Source organism: Corythoichthys intestinalis, chromosome 19 (assembly GCF_030265065.1).
Source record: "Corythoichthys intestinalis isolate RoL2023-P3 chromosome 19, ASM3026506v1, whole genome shotgun sequence".
NCBI classification, from domain to species: domain Eukaryota; kingdom Metazoa; phylum Chordata; class Actinopteri; order Syngnathiformes; family Syngnathidae; genus Corythoichthys; species Corythoichthys intestinalis.
The window spans coordinates 16,779,770-16,796,960 of NC_080413.1; the positions used below are offsets into that span (position 1 = coordinate 16,779,770).

Below are 17,191 nucleotides of genomic sequence, written 5' to 3' on the forward strand. Positions count from 1 at the left end.
TAGTAAATGTAATGTTGTGATAATGAGCCTTTGCTGGCAGTTCCGTGAAGGTCCCGTTTGGAGGCTCTTAGGCCCCCTCACACGCTCTTACCCTTTCTGTGGGAGTCAAAAGTTCACCACTCCCCCACATTCATCTTTCTTTTTCCTGTTTCCTTCCGTCTCACCAGCGTATAATCCTGTCAGCCGTCTCTCATTGTGTTAATTATCTTGCACCGACGCTCCCTAAAAGTGATGTCAATCTTGACCTTTCTAATCCAGATCGAGATCCTGACATACTGTCAGTTGACGTCTCGGCAGAGGTTGCTTTACCAGGCTCTGAGGAACAAGATCTCCATTGAGGACCTGCTGCAGTCTTCCATGGGCACGGCCCAGCAGTCCCACAGCACCACGTCGTCGCTCATGAATTTGGTCATGCAATTCAGGAAGGTAGGGGAGAGGTCAGGATTTGAATTCAGTTAACCCTCGTTGGGTGTATATACTGTAGTTCATGTCTGTTTTTTTTTTCTTCAGGTGTGCAATCACCCTGACTTGTTCGAGCGCCAGGAGACACGCTCTCCTTTCCACATGTCCCTCATGCCATACGCCTTGTCCAAGTTTCTTTACCGTCATGGCCTCCTTCATACTCACAATCAGGCCATAAACAAGTGAGAACGAAACACATCCGCATGCACATACCAAACAAAAACTCACAAAATGTTTCCACATCAGGTCACTGCGAGTGCTGCTGTCTCCCTTTTCCCCAAATCACATTCAACAGTCGCTCTTTCACAGGAAAGGTGAGTTTCTGTGTAACCTTATACGTCATGTTTAAATCTTATGTTAATATTTTCTTCATTAACTGTACCAGGTGACGACAAAGGAAACTGTTTTTCCTTCCTGCGCTTCATTGATGTGTCGCCGGCCGAGATGTCCAACCTTATGCTACAAGGCACTTTAGTCAGGTAGATGAAATAATGACTCATTCTCGGTCCAGTGTTTTGAAAGTTGTTGCATTCTGTGGTTTAAATATTAATATTTCTGTCTGGGTACTGTAAAATGGGAGCATTAAACATAATTTTATAGAATGAAATTTTGAATATGTAAGAAGACAAGCTCAAAATAATTTAATCACTTGTTGTAAAAACTTAGCATTCATTCCAGCAAAATGTAACGTCAATGCTTAACAACTGTTATCTAACTGCATTTTACTAAACATAGTAGTGCTGCAACGATTAATCGATTAACTCGATTAATTTGATTAGAAAATGATTCAAATTAAATTTTGCTGCTCCGAGTATTCGTTTAATGTGGCTTTGTAATGGTTTGTTTTGAAAGTTTTTGCAATAAGTTTTATTGATTTGGGTGGATACACTGCCCTATAGTAGCAATAGTGAATATGGCATAACTCATTTTACATGGCTGAATCCACCTGCTCCCTGTTAAGACCAACATAAGCTAAGTTTTTGTTTGAGCTAATGTTTTTTTTTTTTTTTTTTTACCTCGGTCGTAATTTAGTTTATAGGTATATTTAGCTGTTTTGTGGGAATATGTGTTTGAACCATTTGTCAAGAGCATTGTAAAAAAAAATGTTAGCATTTTATAGCATTTAAGCTAGCGGACTTTTGCTATGTAAGTTAGACGATTGTTCTTTGTTGTACTTAGATCCTCATTTATTTATTCATTTGTACCGTTTGAGGCTCAGCTCAGGTATTTTTTTTTTTATGTTCCTAAACTGATCACTCGATTATTCGAACTAACTAGTTCATCGATTAATCGACTACTACAATAATCGATAGCTCCAACCCTAAAACATAGCCTTATTTAATCAAGTCAAATAAAATTGAAGCATGAGGTCAAAAATGAGAGAATGTAATGTAGTATTAATATTTGAAAATCAATATCTGCAAAAGAACTGTGGCCTGAACCAACATTTTACTTAATAAGATAGGGTCTTTTGAATGTCATGTTAACGTTTTACAAACACTCAAACAGGGGACTACAGTATATAATCAAAAAAAGCTGAAATTAGGCCATAAAACTGATTCACATAATAAAATTCAATTATTTTAATTAAGAGCAATTGGATTAAAGATGAACATCACACATGCACGTTTTAAATCTTTTTTTCTCCCTCACAGAATTCATATAGCAGCTATTGTATGTTATATGTTGATTTACTATTTCACAGATGCATATTATGTAATGTAGCTCAGCAAATTAAAAATGTAACCTGGAAAATTCACAGCAAAAAAACTGCCTTGAAGAATGACATGGACTCTTAGTTCTTATTTTTGATGAATATTCCCATCTCTACTTTCCTTTTCGTCCTTCTACAGGTGGTTAGCCCTTTTTCTGTCCCTGAAGGCGGCGTACCGGCTTCATTGTCAGCGGCTGTTTTCCCTCCAGGAAGAAGGCGGCGGAGAGGAGCGGGGTACGTCGCGGTCCAGGAGTCTGTCTCGCAAAGACCTCCTTCTGTGGATACACAGACCTGCCGCTTTCCCCAACACACAAACCAGCCCCGTGCTTCGGGTAAGAGTTAATGCAGCACTACTGCCAAATAAGGGATCACAGTCACCAATAGATGGCACTGTGTATCCATAATTTCTTGCCATACTAAGCCCCTTCACATTTAAGAGAAGACCTAACTTGCTGCCCACCATGGGAAACAGTCTTTAACCATCAACTGGCTTCATGGAATGGGATGTAGTGTTTAGTCAACATTGATTTTCATACACCGTATTTGTTCATCAGAACCTGGTCTTCACGGCCCTCAGACCAGGTATGGTCGGTCACACTGATGTGACCATCCACTGCCGACGCTCTGCCACCTCCCGGCTGTGGCTATGCCAACCCTCGCTACCGCCTAAGTTTCTGCTCGCAGCCACACCGAGGGTACGTATACGTATGAACCAACTTGCAAGTCATTAAAATGGTTAAACTCACTTATTTTCCATGTATGTAATGCCACCATCTTTCATTTGGTCACATAGGTGACGGCTGTTCCCATGGAGCGCTACTGCGCCGACCGAAGTGCTGAGCACGAGTGGCGGGTGATGCGCGCTGGAGGTGGAACAGTCTTTAAAGAATGCTTCCTCTATGGCACGCCAGACCTGGCAATTGACTGGCGGCGAAGAGCTGGCGCTTTTTACCCGCAACAGCCCGGTGGCGTGATGGGTGTTTTCCCTCAGCATGGCTGGTCATACATTCGGATACCAGGTAAGTCAAGTGGTTATGCAGACAGGGTTTCTCCCAGACAAACTTGAAGAGCTTAGTGGTAGAGAAGACCACTGGTGGCCCACCGTGTTAAAATAGATAAATAAATAAATAAAATCAAAATGTTAAGTTGACAGACATTTGGACATTTATTAAAAAAGGTTAAATGTAGAATCTTATAGACATTTGCAGTTCTGACAGTTTAACAAACAATTCAAAATACAATGCAATAGGGCTGCAGCTATCGAATATTTTAGTAATCGAGTATTCGACTGAAAATTCTATCCAGTTATCGAATAAAACATATTTTTTTCAGGTAAAGAGCAATGATAATTAAATATACATGAGAAAAACAAGACATTTCATCTAATATTGAACTATTTTCCGAAATCAATGTCTTTATTTTCGATGTACTGTACATTGTTGAAAATAGCCAACAATTGCATCTCAGATGTGACAAGAAAAAAAAAGATTAATTCACTGCTTTCACTCAAAAAAAGTTCTAGACCTTATTAAAAAAAAAAAAAAAAAATCTTACCTAAAAATGTCATTACGCTTGATAACACACATCACTTAAAAGTAAGGTGTTTTTCCCCACAGGTTTCAATGGCGTACTGCAAGCAACACGTCACTTCCGCTCATTAATATTCATGACATTAGCTACTGTTGCTAAGTAAGGACAAGCCACCGTTTGTCCCTAATAGGAAATGAATGGAAATCGTGTACGAAGGAGATGTTTACAGAGTTAAACCTACCAATTCTCTCCGAAAATGATGTGCCTGGTGCCAAATTCACTGGCAAAGATGCGGAAGAACATAAAAATGTTCAGTTAAAGAGATGGCTTTAGTGTCGAAGGCTGAAAAAGACGAAAAAAACGAGCCGACCTAAGCATAGCTTTAGCTTTTTTTATCGACGCGACTGACAATGACATTCTCCTGTTTCAACAAGCTATCCTTTACCATCAGCCCTGTCTTTCTTATATATCCTCTGGTTGTCCTACGTCTCTTACCGTTCTTGGGGGTAATTTAGTTAGCTTTGTGTAGCGATCGCAAATGCTACTCGCTGACAGCCAACGAACACTTTTAATTTTTTCATTGATAACACATCTTAAGCCTATAATTTATTCACACTTCCCCCTACTAAAGTTTTTTTTTTTTATATATATAACAGAAACGGTAACAGTGGCAGTCAGATACCATTGTACAGTAATTCTTTTCAGGTCATTCATTGTCAGACAGAAGCAGTACGGCACAACGTTACGCTAAACAATAAGTAAAAAATATAAAAATGGCTTACCTCTTTGTCCTCTGAAAGACCATGCCAACCCAACATAATGTTTACTGCATATGAAACGTGAATGGATTCGCCTAGCTGGTGTTAAAGTCAGCGCAAGTTGATTCGGTCTTCACATTTTTTCCTCTCGAGTTTTTGGTTTCCGGAAATGTATGAAGAAAAAATCCTTCATGTGTTGTAATGTCTAGAGTCGTTTCTACAAGTTCCAAAAAAGCAATGCGCGATCGGCATGTTCATTTTTGAAAGATTACCGGAGAAAAGTAGCACTTTTTACGTTGGGTCTATGCGAGGGCGGGTCTATAATGTCCCACTTAGGCTTTACTTCCGCTTTACGATGCGACGTCACGGTCTAAAAATAGCCTGCGTGCGGTACCCCATTGAATTTCCATTTGTGTCAAGCTATTTTCAAGTTCTAGTTAAGTTTATAGTTGGTCTAAATTGTAAGTCCTGATAAGATTTTGAGTTTTTGCAGGGTTCAAAATACTGGAAATTTATGATACCTGCTGTATTGGAGCACATTAGGGACCAGTGCTACTTGGTTTTATCCAGCAACGACTACTGAGCTAAAATTGACAGTTAGCTTATGTTTTTATTTTACACCCTCATCACGCTACAGCGCTATGTTTTTACAAATTAAATAAAGCCTGAATGTCAGACAAGTTAGCCACGCAGCGACAGTAGTCATGATTAATAAAAATCTAGCCCTCCGCAGGGCTAACGTTACGTGAGCAAGGGACAGTAACGTTAATCTTATTTATAAGCGCTGAGAAGTCGACTGCTTTAAGATGGCGGCTGCTTACTAACGCCTCCGAGTCTGTCATTTAGCATCTAGTTCTATATACATGTGATATCTATGAGACGCATCAGACGCTACATGCTACCACCGTAGCATCATGCAGGCGTAGTTTTTAGCAACGTCGGCATAGTTTGTAGCGGCTATCGACTGCAGTCAGGTAATTTTCCTTCTTTCTCTACACACACGACATCAGCGCGTTGTCCCACATTAAAAGTAGTCCGGGCAAAATGTGATACTTAGAGCTGGCAACGTTAAACGATTCCACGAGGCGGATAAAATTACTCGGATCAGTTTTTGCAACTCGAGTTACCCGAGTATTCGTTTAAGCTCTACAATGCAATTATGTTCTACGGCAGAGAGCTGAGACAGGTTTGTTCACATATCGACCATAAGCCATTTGAGCTTTTCAACGCATCATCTGGCGCAATTTAAATGTGGTTAAGATCTTTATACTTGTTATACCTGTAGTAATGTTTTAGCCTGGCAGGGTGGGAAAGAAAAAACTGGCAGCCCGCCAGGCTTATTAAGCACTGAGGGAAACCCTGATACATTGTGTGTAGTCAATGACTCACACGCCTAGTAGGCGCTTTTAGTTACTCATGTACAATATAGTACAAAGAAATGCCTTCGAAAAGAGAGCAAATTTCCTCTGTTCCCTTATGGTTTACCATATTTTTCGACTATATGTTGCTCCAGCCAAAAAATTCACAATGAAAAGGAGAAATAACAAATACAAGTTGCATTTTTGAGGGGAATTTTACGATATCAGACCAAGAATAAACATTATACATTATAGTAATGATAAAATGGACAACAAAAAGCTTCATAGCCACCTGTTACTGTAATAGTTATTCAGTTAACTATAAACTAAGCAACACAACATAACATGTTTACAAACTCAATCTCATTTCTACTAAATCCATTAAAAACGAAATATTCAATATCACTTCTGGAAAAACTCTGGAAGTAGAGGGCATTCATAGGGGCCCTTCCTGTGGCTGTCACTGAAAGAAAAAAAAAACATAAGTTGCGCCGAAGTCGCAGGCGCAGCTCAACTATGAAAAAAAAATTACTTATAGTCCGGAAAATACAATATATATTTTTACAATTAGTACTACTGCTAATGATGTGTAGAGATTCCCAGCTTTATTTCCTACTTGTGCTGCAACAATTAATCAATTCATTCAAGTAATTCCATTAAAAAAGAGCTTTGAATCAAATTTTGCTGCTTCGAGTATTCATTTAATTAGTGGTGTTGTAAAGGTTTGTTTTGAAAGTGCTTGCATTTAGTTTTACTGATTTGGATGGCTACACTGCCCTCTAGTGGCAACAGTGATTGTGACATGACTCAGTTAACATGGCTGAATCCAGCTGCTCCCCGTTAAGACCAACATAAGGTATGTTTTTGTTTGAGCTAATAAGTTTTTTTAATGCATTTGTAATTTAGTTTATAGGTGTTTGAAAGGTTTGTCAAGAGCATTGTAAAAAAAAGTTAGTAATTTAATTTTGTTTTCGCATTTAATGCTCTTTTGAAAGTGCAATCTTAGCAAGCCTTTGTTTTAAATCTCTTAAAATTGATTCAGCAACGCATTAACTCTTCCTGATCCGTTTACTAGATTATTCGAACTAAGTAGTTGAAAGATTAATCGACTCCTAAAATAACTGATAGCTGCAGCCCTATTTCCTACATCCACCGAACACCTCTGCCATTGGAGAAGCATGTGGGAAATGCCACGAAAGGTCATCTAAGGGTTTAAAGAGTCAGTAGAATTAGGCATGTCAGCATCCTCTCCTTCTGTGTGTGTTGGGGGTGTGTGTGTTATCACAGTCACCAATATTATGGGTGCGTACGTGTGCTTGAGCGCACACTGTAGCTCGGCGGATTGCGGGTCAGTCGGAGCAAAGTAGAGGCTGATGGATGTACAGCAGGAGAAAGGCCGCCACACTTATACACACAACACTTCCTTTCTCACTGACCTGCACACAATGATGAACGGCTGCTTGTCATACTTTGTGTTGACCACCCTACTTTCGCTGGAAGTCTCTGGCAGGGAAAGTGAACCCACACGTTCTTTCTGTGTGGCTTTCTTAGTGCTTGTAGACTAATGACTTGATGAAATGAAGACGCATTAGATGACAAAATCACTTGTTTTTAGTTAGCATGTTTCGTAGTAGTAATCTGCCAAAAGATGAACACTGGATTTTGCCTAAGATGATTGCTTGAAAGCAAAATGTTCGATTGCCTGTTTGTTTTTTGGCATTGGTTCATGAAGCTGTTGACATGTCTTGTTTCAGAAGAAATGCAATGATCTGAATAGATCAGGGTAACTATATTAAGGCTACTATTACTGTATTGTACTCTACAGTCTTCACTTTGCTCCAGTGTTCTATTTTGTTGAAATAGTAGCAAACCCATTCAAACACATTTGGAGACTACAGGTAGTCCCCCGGGTTACGATTTACTCGACTTAAGCAATTTCGACTTTATGACGCCGGAGTCTCTGCCGCCATTTTGCCCCAGTTGTTTTTTTTTTTTTTTTGTCGCATTGACAGTACTTTATTGTACCTCACGGCATCTTATTTTTTGCTTTACCTTATTAATATGACGTGTTCCGTCTTTACTAAATGTGAAGTTGTTCAGCTTTACAGACAGCAAACAAGGCAATTATGCTTTTTGAAGCTTTTTACTTCCTTCACTTTTGACAATTTGTAAAGCTGTAACACACATATGTACACTTATGTTCAAAACGACACGCATTTTAACAATAAAACACTTGACACAAAACAACTGATGTTCAACCGTCCATATAGTCCATTGGTGCCCAAGTCCGGTCCTCGTGAGCCCCTATCCAGCTTTTTTTCCATGTCTCCCTGCTCCAACACACCTGAATCAAATAATCAGGATTGTTATCAGGCTCCGGCAAAGCTTCCATTTGAGCTAATCATTTGATTCAGGTGTGTTAACGGAGGAAGGCATGGAAAAAAAGCTGGATAGGGGCTCTAGAGGACCGGACTTGGGCACCCCTGATCAAGTCTGATCGATATGTAAATTTAGTTGATTAAATTAGCCTAATTTGCCTCACAAAAGTCTGCTATCTTAAATGCAACGAACGCTAACTGTAGCTCTAAAGTTAATTACAAATGGATACACAAACATATATTAGCTGAAACAACTTACAGCCTGGTGTCGGCCAAACCAGAGTGCAGCTATGCTTTATCTATGTCAGACATCTGAGTCTGCTCCTCAATCATACAAAGCGACAGTCCAGCCAGACCAAACGCTGCCACCAGAGGGCAGTGTATCCTCCATCATTAAACAAAATACAATACATTAGGACTTTTTGGGTAGTTATTTTGAGGTTTAGGGGTATTTAAAGGGTTAATTCCAATTTACGCGGAAATTCAGGTTACGTCTTCGGCGTAGGAACGGAACTCGTTCTTAACTTGGGGACTACCTGTGTAAGGAATTCTAATTTAACACGAACAATTTAGTTGGACAAATGTGAAAGTTAATTAGAATAGGTTGAATTCATGCTGTCCCTTCAGTAACTCACGGCGATAGATATCCAATCTATTTGAACTGAGAGTGTTGGCATCCATCATTTCTTACATTCTTATTTATCCCCCAAAAACTGATAGTCTTTGTTGCTTGCTTTCCTCGGCATTGCGTTTACCCCGCAGTAATAAAGCAAAAACAACTATTTGCGTGTCTCTGTGAGAACCGTCTGAGCGCTCCTGTGAAGTTACGGAGAGGCAGACAAAGCCAGGAAGTTGATGCGCTCCGCATTGTTCAAGCGCTTAGTTAGGTAACACTATTAAATGCTTTGTGCGTGTGCGTAGAGAAGAGAGAGAAAGCTGGGGTGTGTGATTGAGAAAGAGACAAAGACGGAGTGTCTGTAATTGAGCTGGTGTCTGTGTACAGTATGTGCGAGTTGGCGTATGAGCTGGCTAGTGTGTGTGGCTTGGTGTGACAGCCGTTTTGCGAGTTTTAGGTGAAATTTTTGTGTGAGTACTATCCAGCGAAACGAGGTGTACGTTAGGTCTCTTCCTTGCATCGAGTCCTTCTCGAGGAACACAGTGTTTTGTGTCTGGAGAGCCACTCTCAGGCTTCCCTGTGCGTCCCAGTCTGCCGCTTCTTTCTCACCCTCAGGAGGAAGGAAGTGACCCAACGGCGCGGCACCCGTCCTCCGCTGAGCACATTGTTGCCACATCAAGGCTCAAGATATGTACAGTAGCCCGGGCGAAGGTTCCCAGCCTCCCCCACTCCCCCACACCTTTAGGAACAAATGACAGGGCCTGAATGACTGTTTGTTTTGACCACCATGGCGTGAGTACAACGGTATCAATAGAGGAATCTAATCAAGGCTTATTAAGGAAAGTGCCTTAACAGGAGGGGAAAAACAAGGCCTTTGGGGCATATTATGCATTTTTGTTCAAAATTCGAAATGGTTCCCAAGTGTCTTACTAACACGTTTGTGTGTGCTTTCATTAAAATACCCCAATGAACAAGAATTTTTGGCTGAATGTATGTGCATATGTGCTATAATTCTTGGTTCTTGGGGTATTTTTGCTTAAGGGGGCCACTGCTCACATCACCACTCACCAGCGCGGGTTATGTCCTTTGTTGTAGAAGCGTGTAAAAATCATTTTAAAAAAGTAAATCATACACTGCTTGCCAAAAGTATTGGCACCCCTGCAATTCTGTCAGATAATGCTCACTTTCTTCCAGAAAATGATTGCAATTACAAAGGCTTTGGTAGTAATATCTTCATTTATTTTGCTTGCAATTAAAAAACACAAGAGAGAATGGAAAATAAATTAAATAATTATCATTTTACACAAAACTCCAAAAATGGGCCGGACAAAAATATTGGTACCCGCAGCCTAATACTTGGTAGCACAACCTCTAGACAAAATAACTGCGAACAACCGCTTCCAGTATCCATCAATGAGTTTCTTACAATGCTCTGCTGGAATTTTAGACCATCCGTCTATGTTGAACTGCTCCAGGTTTCTGAGATTTGAAGGGTGCCTTCTCCAAACTGCCATTTTCGGATCTCTCCACAGGTATTTTATGGGATTCAGGTCTGGACTCATTGCTGGTCACTTTAGAAGTTTCCAGTGCTTTCTCTCAAACCAGTTTCTAGTGCTTTTTGAAGTGTGTATTTGGTCATTGTCCTGCTGGAAGACCCATAACCTCTGAGGGAGACCCAGCTTTCTCAACTGGGCCCCTACATTATGCTGAAAAGTTTGTTGGTAGTCTTCAAACGTCATAATGCCATTCACACGGTCAAGCAGTCCAGTGCCAGAGGTAGCAAAGCAACCCCAAAACATCAGGGAACCTCCGCCATGTCTGACTGTGGGGAACGTTTTCTTTTCTTTGAAGGCTTCGTTTTTTCCCCGTAAACCCTATGTTGGTGCCTTTTCCCAAGGGGCTCACTTTTGTCTCATCTGACCAGAGAATATTATTCCAAAATGTTTTTGGCTTTCTCAGGTATGTTTTGGCAAACTCCAGCCTGGCTTTTTTATGTCTCTGGGTCAGAAGTGGGGTCTTCTGGGTATCCTACCTTAGAGTCACTTTTCATTCAGATGCCGATGGATAGTATGGGTTGACCCTCAGACTGCAGGACAGCTTGAACTTGTTTGGATGTTAATCGAGGTTCTTTATCTTCTATCATCTTCACAATCTTTTGTTGAAATCTCTCGTCAATTTTCCTTTTCTGTCCACATCTAGGGAATTTAGCCACAGTGCCATGGGCTTTGCACTTATTGATGACACTGCGCACTGTAGACACAGGAACATTTTGGTCTTTGGAGATGGACTTGTAGCCTTGAGATTGCCCATGCTTCCTCACAGTTTTGCTTATCAAGTCCTCAGACAGTTCTTTGCGCTTCCTTCTTTTCTCCATGCTCAATGTGGTACACACAAGGACACAGGACAGAGGTTGAGTAAACCTTAATCCATTTTAACTGGCTGCAAGTGGGATTTAGGTATTGCCGCCACCTGTTCTGTGCCACAGGTAAGTAAAAGGTGCTGTTAAATACACAAATTAAAGAAGCATCACATGATTTTTCAAAGGGTGCCAATCGTTTTGTCTGGTCCAATTTTGGAGTTTTGTGTAAAATGATAATGATTAATTTTTTTCCCCATTCTCTGTTGTTTTTTTTTTTTTTTTACATTGCAAGCAAAATAAATGAAGATCTTACTACCAAAGCATTTGTAATTGCAATCATTTTCTGGGAGAAATTGAGCATTATCTGACAGAATTGCAGGGGTGCCAAATCTTTTGGCCAGCAGTGTATTTTATGTTCCTATATTTCAGTGCAGTTAACATAGTCAAGCAGTGCACAATTTACAATGGTTTAATAAAATTAAAACCTTGTTTTGAATGAACGCTTAGGCTTACCACACTCTTTTTTTTGGGGGGGAGGTACTGTAATTGGTTTAAAAAGTTTGACAACCAATGGATTAGCATACAGTATGTGTATGTATGGGAAACATGCCTACGTACCGTTATGAAACACAGCTGTTTTTCTCTCACGCTTAAGGATTTATTTGCGGAACATTCCAGGGTGACACCGAAATAACCTTTCGCTCCTGTCTTTGCGGGTCCTATGACTGTGACGCTAATTAGAAGAACCTCCTCCACAAAATGACCACCTTCTCACAACATGGCGCCAATTGAAGGATAATGAGCACGACCAGACAGTGTGACGTTAAGGAAAACGTTCCGAACACTTGAGATGATTGTATTTGGAATGCGTCAGCAAACATCACTTGGGTCCATGGGAGAAAGAGGCTGGCGTAACCCATATCGAGGCTGTGGGAAGTGCAGCTGGGCCTTCCTGTCTTTTCAAAGGAACGCCGCTCGTGGGCAAAAAATGCCAGGAAGCTCTCTGATAGAGGGGGCACAAAACAACACGGCTGGCTTGAGTTTCATCTGACTGGCACTGGTGACCCCTCTGTGGAATTTCATCTAAAATGTCCAGCTCAGCAAGTTGCGGGCCCAAAAACAAAACCCAGAAGATGCATTACAAGTATCGAGTAGACTGAAGGGGGAGACATTGTCCACATGATTAGTGCAGTCCAGGTCTTTTTGAGGAGTCACCAAATTGACATTAATGACAGAGTTGGTTCTGCGGTGCAAAACCAGGAAAGCCTCAATCAGTCTGTTTCCCTGCTGCCGCATATTTGTGGCAAGGCAGTGGCGTCACGTTTTTCTCAGGTTTCCTTGTATACAATTGTTGAGGGAGGTAATTTTGGACTGACTGACGGATGATGAATAGCCGTACTCGTCTATAAATGTAGAAAGAAATTTATGACTCATACTTAGTACATCCACATTTTTAAATCATATTTTGTATTTGTCATCTAACTTATTTGTTTCATGTGTTTTTTAATCTTGTATTTCTCTTAGCTCAAATCAGCAATGATTTCTTAACAGCTGCATCTGTAGTAAAGCGTTTTACCACCAACAACAACAACAACAACAAAAATCATCACAATACTTCCTCAGTCAATCTTCCTTTCTTACATCCTTTTGAGTTTTTGAAACACTTTGAGATGAAAGAGTAGAGATTTAAAGTCTCCTTGCAGTTGATCAAAGACGCATACAAAGTGCAAAGTCACACATCTGCTAACAAGCTAAGTTTGAAAGTAAACAACTTTTCATGTAATGGTTTCATGTAATACTTAATATTTATCGTCTTTTTTGTAATATTTGTGTATTGTTCAACTAATATGTATAGTCTTTGTGCAATTTAGTTTTAGTTTATTTATCCTGATGCTACTTGTACTAACATAAGCAGAGAACTCCGTAATTTAGGGGTTCTAATTCTCATATGTCACACGCAGAGTTTGAGGGGGGTCCAGAGGGGAGCATGCTGAAAAGTCTCATGAACGTAGTTGACTTTCCTATATATGATTTTAAAATTAAGAGTTTTCCGGTAAAATATTGTCTATAAAAGTTGTGAAGCCATTAAACAAACAACAAAAATTAATGAAATGAACAAATTTATTTATTTAATTTTTTATATATAATAGGTCAAAACTATTTTTCTAACACATCATGTGACTAGCACCTTAAACAGTCATTTGCTTTGCTTAGCCATAACCACCTGAGGACCGAAGAGGCAAGATGGATATATGTAATTTTTTCAAACCTAAGCTTTCAAAAGCGACAAGAAATACTGAGCAAGAACCAAGGATTGAAAATGTGGACCATGAAACTCCACAGAGCACTGCCAAAATGGTGAGCGGAGTTTCAGTTTGCCCCACTAAAGATGCTAATTGTACAACAGAGCCACCACCAGTGTTCTACCAAATTATGCACCCTTATAATTAGAGCCGTGCAAAATTTCTGATTCTTAGATTATTCGCGATTCGGCCGTGGAAGATTTGAGAACGATTCACAAATATCCAAATTCCGATTATTGAAATATACCAGGTAAAGCGGACGTAAAACACAGTCAGCGCGGTCTCTGGGACGCAATGAGGAACGGACCGAGAGTAAATATCATGTTCAACTCATGCCGCTAGATAAAAAAACAATCATACCTGACTGCGGCCGACAGCCGTTACAAACAACGCCCAGTTGCAAGTTGCTACAAACATACGGCTACAGTAGATATCATATATATGTAGAACTAGATGCAAATTGACAGACGACGTCGGTGTTAAAACATGTTTTATTGAACAGAGATGCGAAATGACAGAGTTTCCGGCGTTGGTAAACAGCCGCCATCTTAAAGCAGTACTAAAGCAGTGACTTCTCTAGAAGGCTCTGTTGTAGCGTACCTAATTAACTTTAATCTAAAATACTCCTAAATCGGCAGAATCTTGTCTTGAATCTATCTTTAAATGATGAAATAGTTTTAAAACGTCACATGTCAAAAGTAGACAGAAGGGAAATCATGGAATAACGGGAGTAATTTTAACAACTGTAACAGTTGATTCACAACATTAAATCAATTTAATGTTGTTTAAAGCTGCTGATACAGAATGGGGACTGGAGTTTTTTATTTACTGTTATTTTTGTATATTTGTTTACTGTTATATGTTAACTTGTTACTGAAATAGTAGTTTGGTTTAGCCTAGGAGGATTTTTGAACAATTTTGGAACTAATGTACAAAACCTTTTAAAAAAAAAAAAAAAAAAAAAAAAAAAAAGGGAGGACGGTGCATCAATAATCGTTTTATAATCGAATCGGAGCATCTGATTCGTAATCGTAATCGAATCGTTTGGTGCCCAAAGATTCCCAGCTCTACTTATAATATACTGCTAAAAAAAAAAGGGGGAACACTAACATAACACATTGTAGATCTGAATGAATGAAATATTTTTGTTAAAAACTTTGTTCTTTCTATAGTTAAACGTGCTGACAACAAAGTCAGACAAAAATTATCCATGAAAATGAAATGTATCAACCCATGAATTTGGATTTATACTCAAAATTAAAATGGAAAAACACACTACAGGCTTATCCAACTTTGATGTAATGTCCTATAAACAAGTCAAAATGAAGCTTAGCAGTGTGTTTGGCCTCTGCGTGCTTGTATGACCTCCCTGCAACGCCTGGGCATGCTACTGATGAGGTGGCGGATGTTCTCCTGAGGGATTTCCACCCAGATCTGGACCAGCACATCACTGAGTTCCTGAACAGTCTGAGGACCAACCTGTCGTCCTGTAGGAGATTCCAGGAGACAGGTAGTTACTCCAGGAGAGCTGGACAGGGCCGTAGAAGATCCTTAAGCCCTCAGCAGGATCAGTATCCACTCAGTTCACTGGTGTGAATGTTTCTGACCAAACAATCAGAAATGGGCTCCATCAGGATGGTCTGAGGGCCTGACATTCTGTAGAGAGCCCTGCCACTGGCTCTGTGCTCTTCACCAATGAAAGCAGGTTCAACCTGAGCACGTGGGACATATGTGAAAGAGTCTGGAGATCCCATGGAGAATGTTATGCTGCCTGCAACATCATTCAGCGTGACCGGCGTGATGTTGGGTCAGTGATGGTCAGGGGAGGCATATCCCTGGAAGGACACACAGACCTCTACAGGTTGGAAAATGACACCTTGACTGTTATTAGGAATCGGGATGAAATCCTTGGACTCATTGTAATGAGCTACGATTGTGCAGTGGGACCTGGGTTCCTCCTTGTCCATGACAATGCCCAACTTCACGTGGCTGTAGTATGCAACAGTTCCTGAAGGTAGAAGGAATTGATAACATTGACTGGCCCTCACGTTCGCCTGACCTAAATCCAATAGAACGCATCTGGGACATTGTGTTTAGGTTCATCTGGCAGAGCCAGGTTGCGCCTCAGTCCAGGAGCTCTGTGATGCATTGGTCCATATCTGGAAAGATAGACCCTTGGACACTCTCCGTCATCTCATTAGCAGCATGCCCAGGCGTTGTAGGGAGGTCATCCAGGCACTTGGAGGCCACACAGACTACTGTGCCTCGTTTTGACTTGTTTACATGAAAGTTGAATCAGCCTTAGTGTGTTTTTCCACTTTCATATCGAGTATAACTCCAAATGCAGACCTCCATGGGTTGATTCATTTCATTTTCATTGATAATTTTTGTGTGATTTTGTTGTCAGCACATTCCACTATCGAACGAACAAAGTATTTAATAAAAATATTTCTATCATTTATATCTACAATCTGTTACGTTAGTGTTCCCTTTATTTTTTTGAGCAATGTATTTTGCTCCCAAAGCTGTTGTTATTCGACGGATGACGATCTTGGCGAAAAGTATAGCTGTCCTAAGCAGCTTGATTTAAAATTCCCCTCAAAAATGATGGGAAACAAAAAAATGTTCATTTTCAACTTATTATTATAAATATTCTTGTAAGTTAATTTTATTGCTGGCACTGCGTTTCTGGGTCATCAACATGTTGCGCCCCCCTTGCCCCAAAAGTCAAACTCTGCCTATGACATACAGTGGGGAGAACAAGTATTTGATACACTGCCAATGGGTTTTCCCATTGGCAGTGTATCAAATACTTGTTCTCCTCCCTGTATGTAAACCAAGGACCACAAAAAATGTTTAACGCGGTATTTTAGTCTGTCCTTTAAGCATTTTTCACTGTATTTTTACCGTTTTTTGTTACACTTAAGAATTTTCTTTAATTCTTCTTAACCTGGTTAATTACTGAGACCCTTTTATACAGCAAGGTCATGATATTGGGCATCCAAAACCCATCAGCATCTGGCTATAAAGACCGCATGCTGCCATCGTCGTTAGGAAATTAAATTTAAGATTCCCTGTCGATGGTGGCAAAGTAGCACCGGGCTAATATTTCCATCATCCGCAGTGCTGAACAAGTGTTGCACATTGACTTATTGATTGGGACATATAATGTATCATGATACAGTGAGTGTCTGACGTCGTGTTCGATCGTTCCTTTGACCCCCATCTGTCTCCATTTCTCACATAACCGACCATCCATCATCTTTCATCAAGGAGATCACCCGCCTCCCCATCTCCAAGCTGGCCCAATTCCTGGGGCCTGTTAAGCGTGAGGAAGGGAAAAGGGGATTGGGGGCTGGGGGCAGGACAGGGCGAGATTGGCCGGCGTGGTGTATTAATGAAATTAGCACCGTTAGTTGGTTTGGGAGTATCAGGCGCCAGGCACCGGGGCTTGGCCGGGGTTAATTAGCTGGCAGCAGGCCTCTAATTGGGTCAGGACCGTGTCAGGCCTCTGGCTCTGGCCCTACAGGGATTGGATTACACCGTCAGGGGACAGGCAGCCGGGGGGGAGTGACAGCGGTCTTTTTTTTTTCGGTGTTGGCGGAGTATGGTGAAGAAGCTGTAGGGGGTACGTAGGGTAGATCGGAGGAACGGCTCGACCTAATCTGCCAGCAGGATGCACAGGCAGGAGGGGCTGTTTGGGCCAACACCCT

General features: G+C 40.7%; 1 protein-coding gene across 6 annotated transcripts in view; it reads left to right on the forward strand.

Moving 5' to 3' along the window:
• Positions 1–17,191, forward strand: part of ino80 (INO80 complex ATPase subunit) — a 51,446-nt gene that overhangs the window by 14,587 nt on the left and 19,668 nt on the right. For all 6 annotated transcript variants that reach the window (XM_057822956.1, XM_057822955.1, XM_057822958.1 and 3 more), the window contains exons 20-26: positions 259–426; positions 511–644; positions 709–776; positions 848–941; positions 2,316–2,508; positions 2,731–2,871; positions 2,970–3,195. In XM_057822956.1, the coding sequence (XP_057678939.1) occupies positions 259–426; positions 511–644; positions 709–776; positions 848–941; positions 2,316–2,508; positions 2,731–2,871; positions 2,970–3,195 (1,024 nt within the window). The remainder of the gene's footprint in view (positions 1–258; positions 427–510; positions 645–708; positions 777–847; positions 942–2,315; positions 2,509–2,730; positions 2,872–2,969; positions 3,196–17,191) is intronic.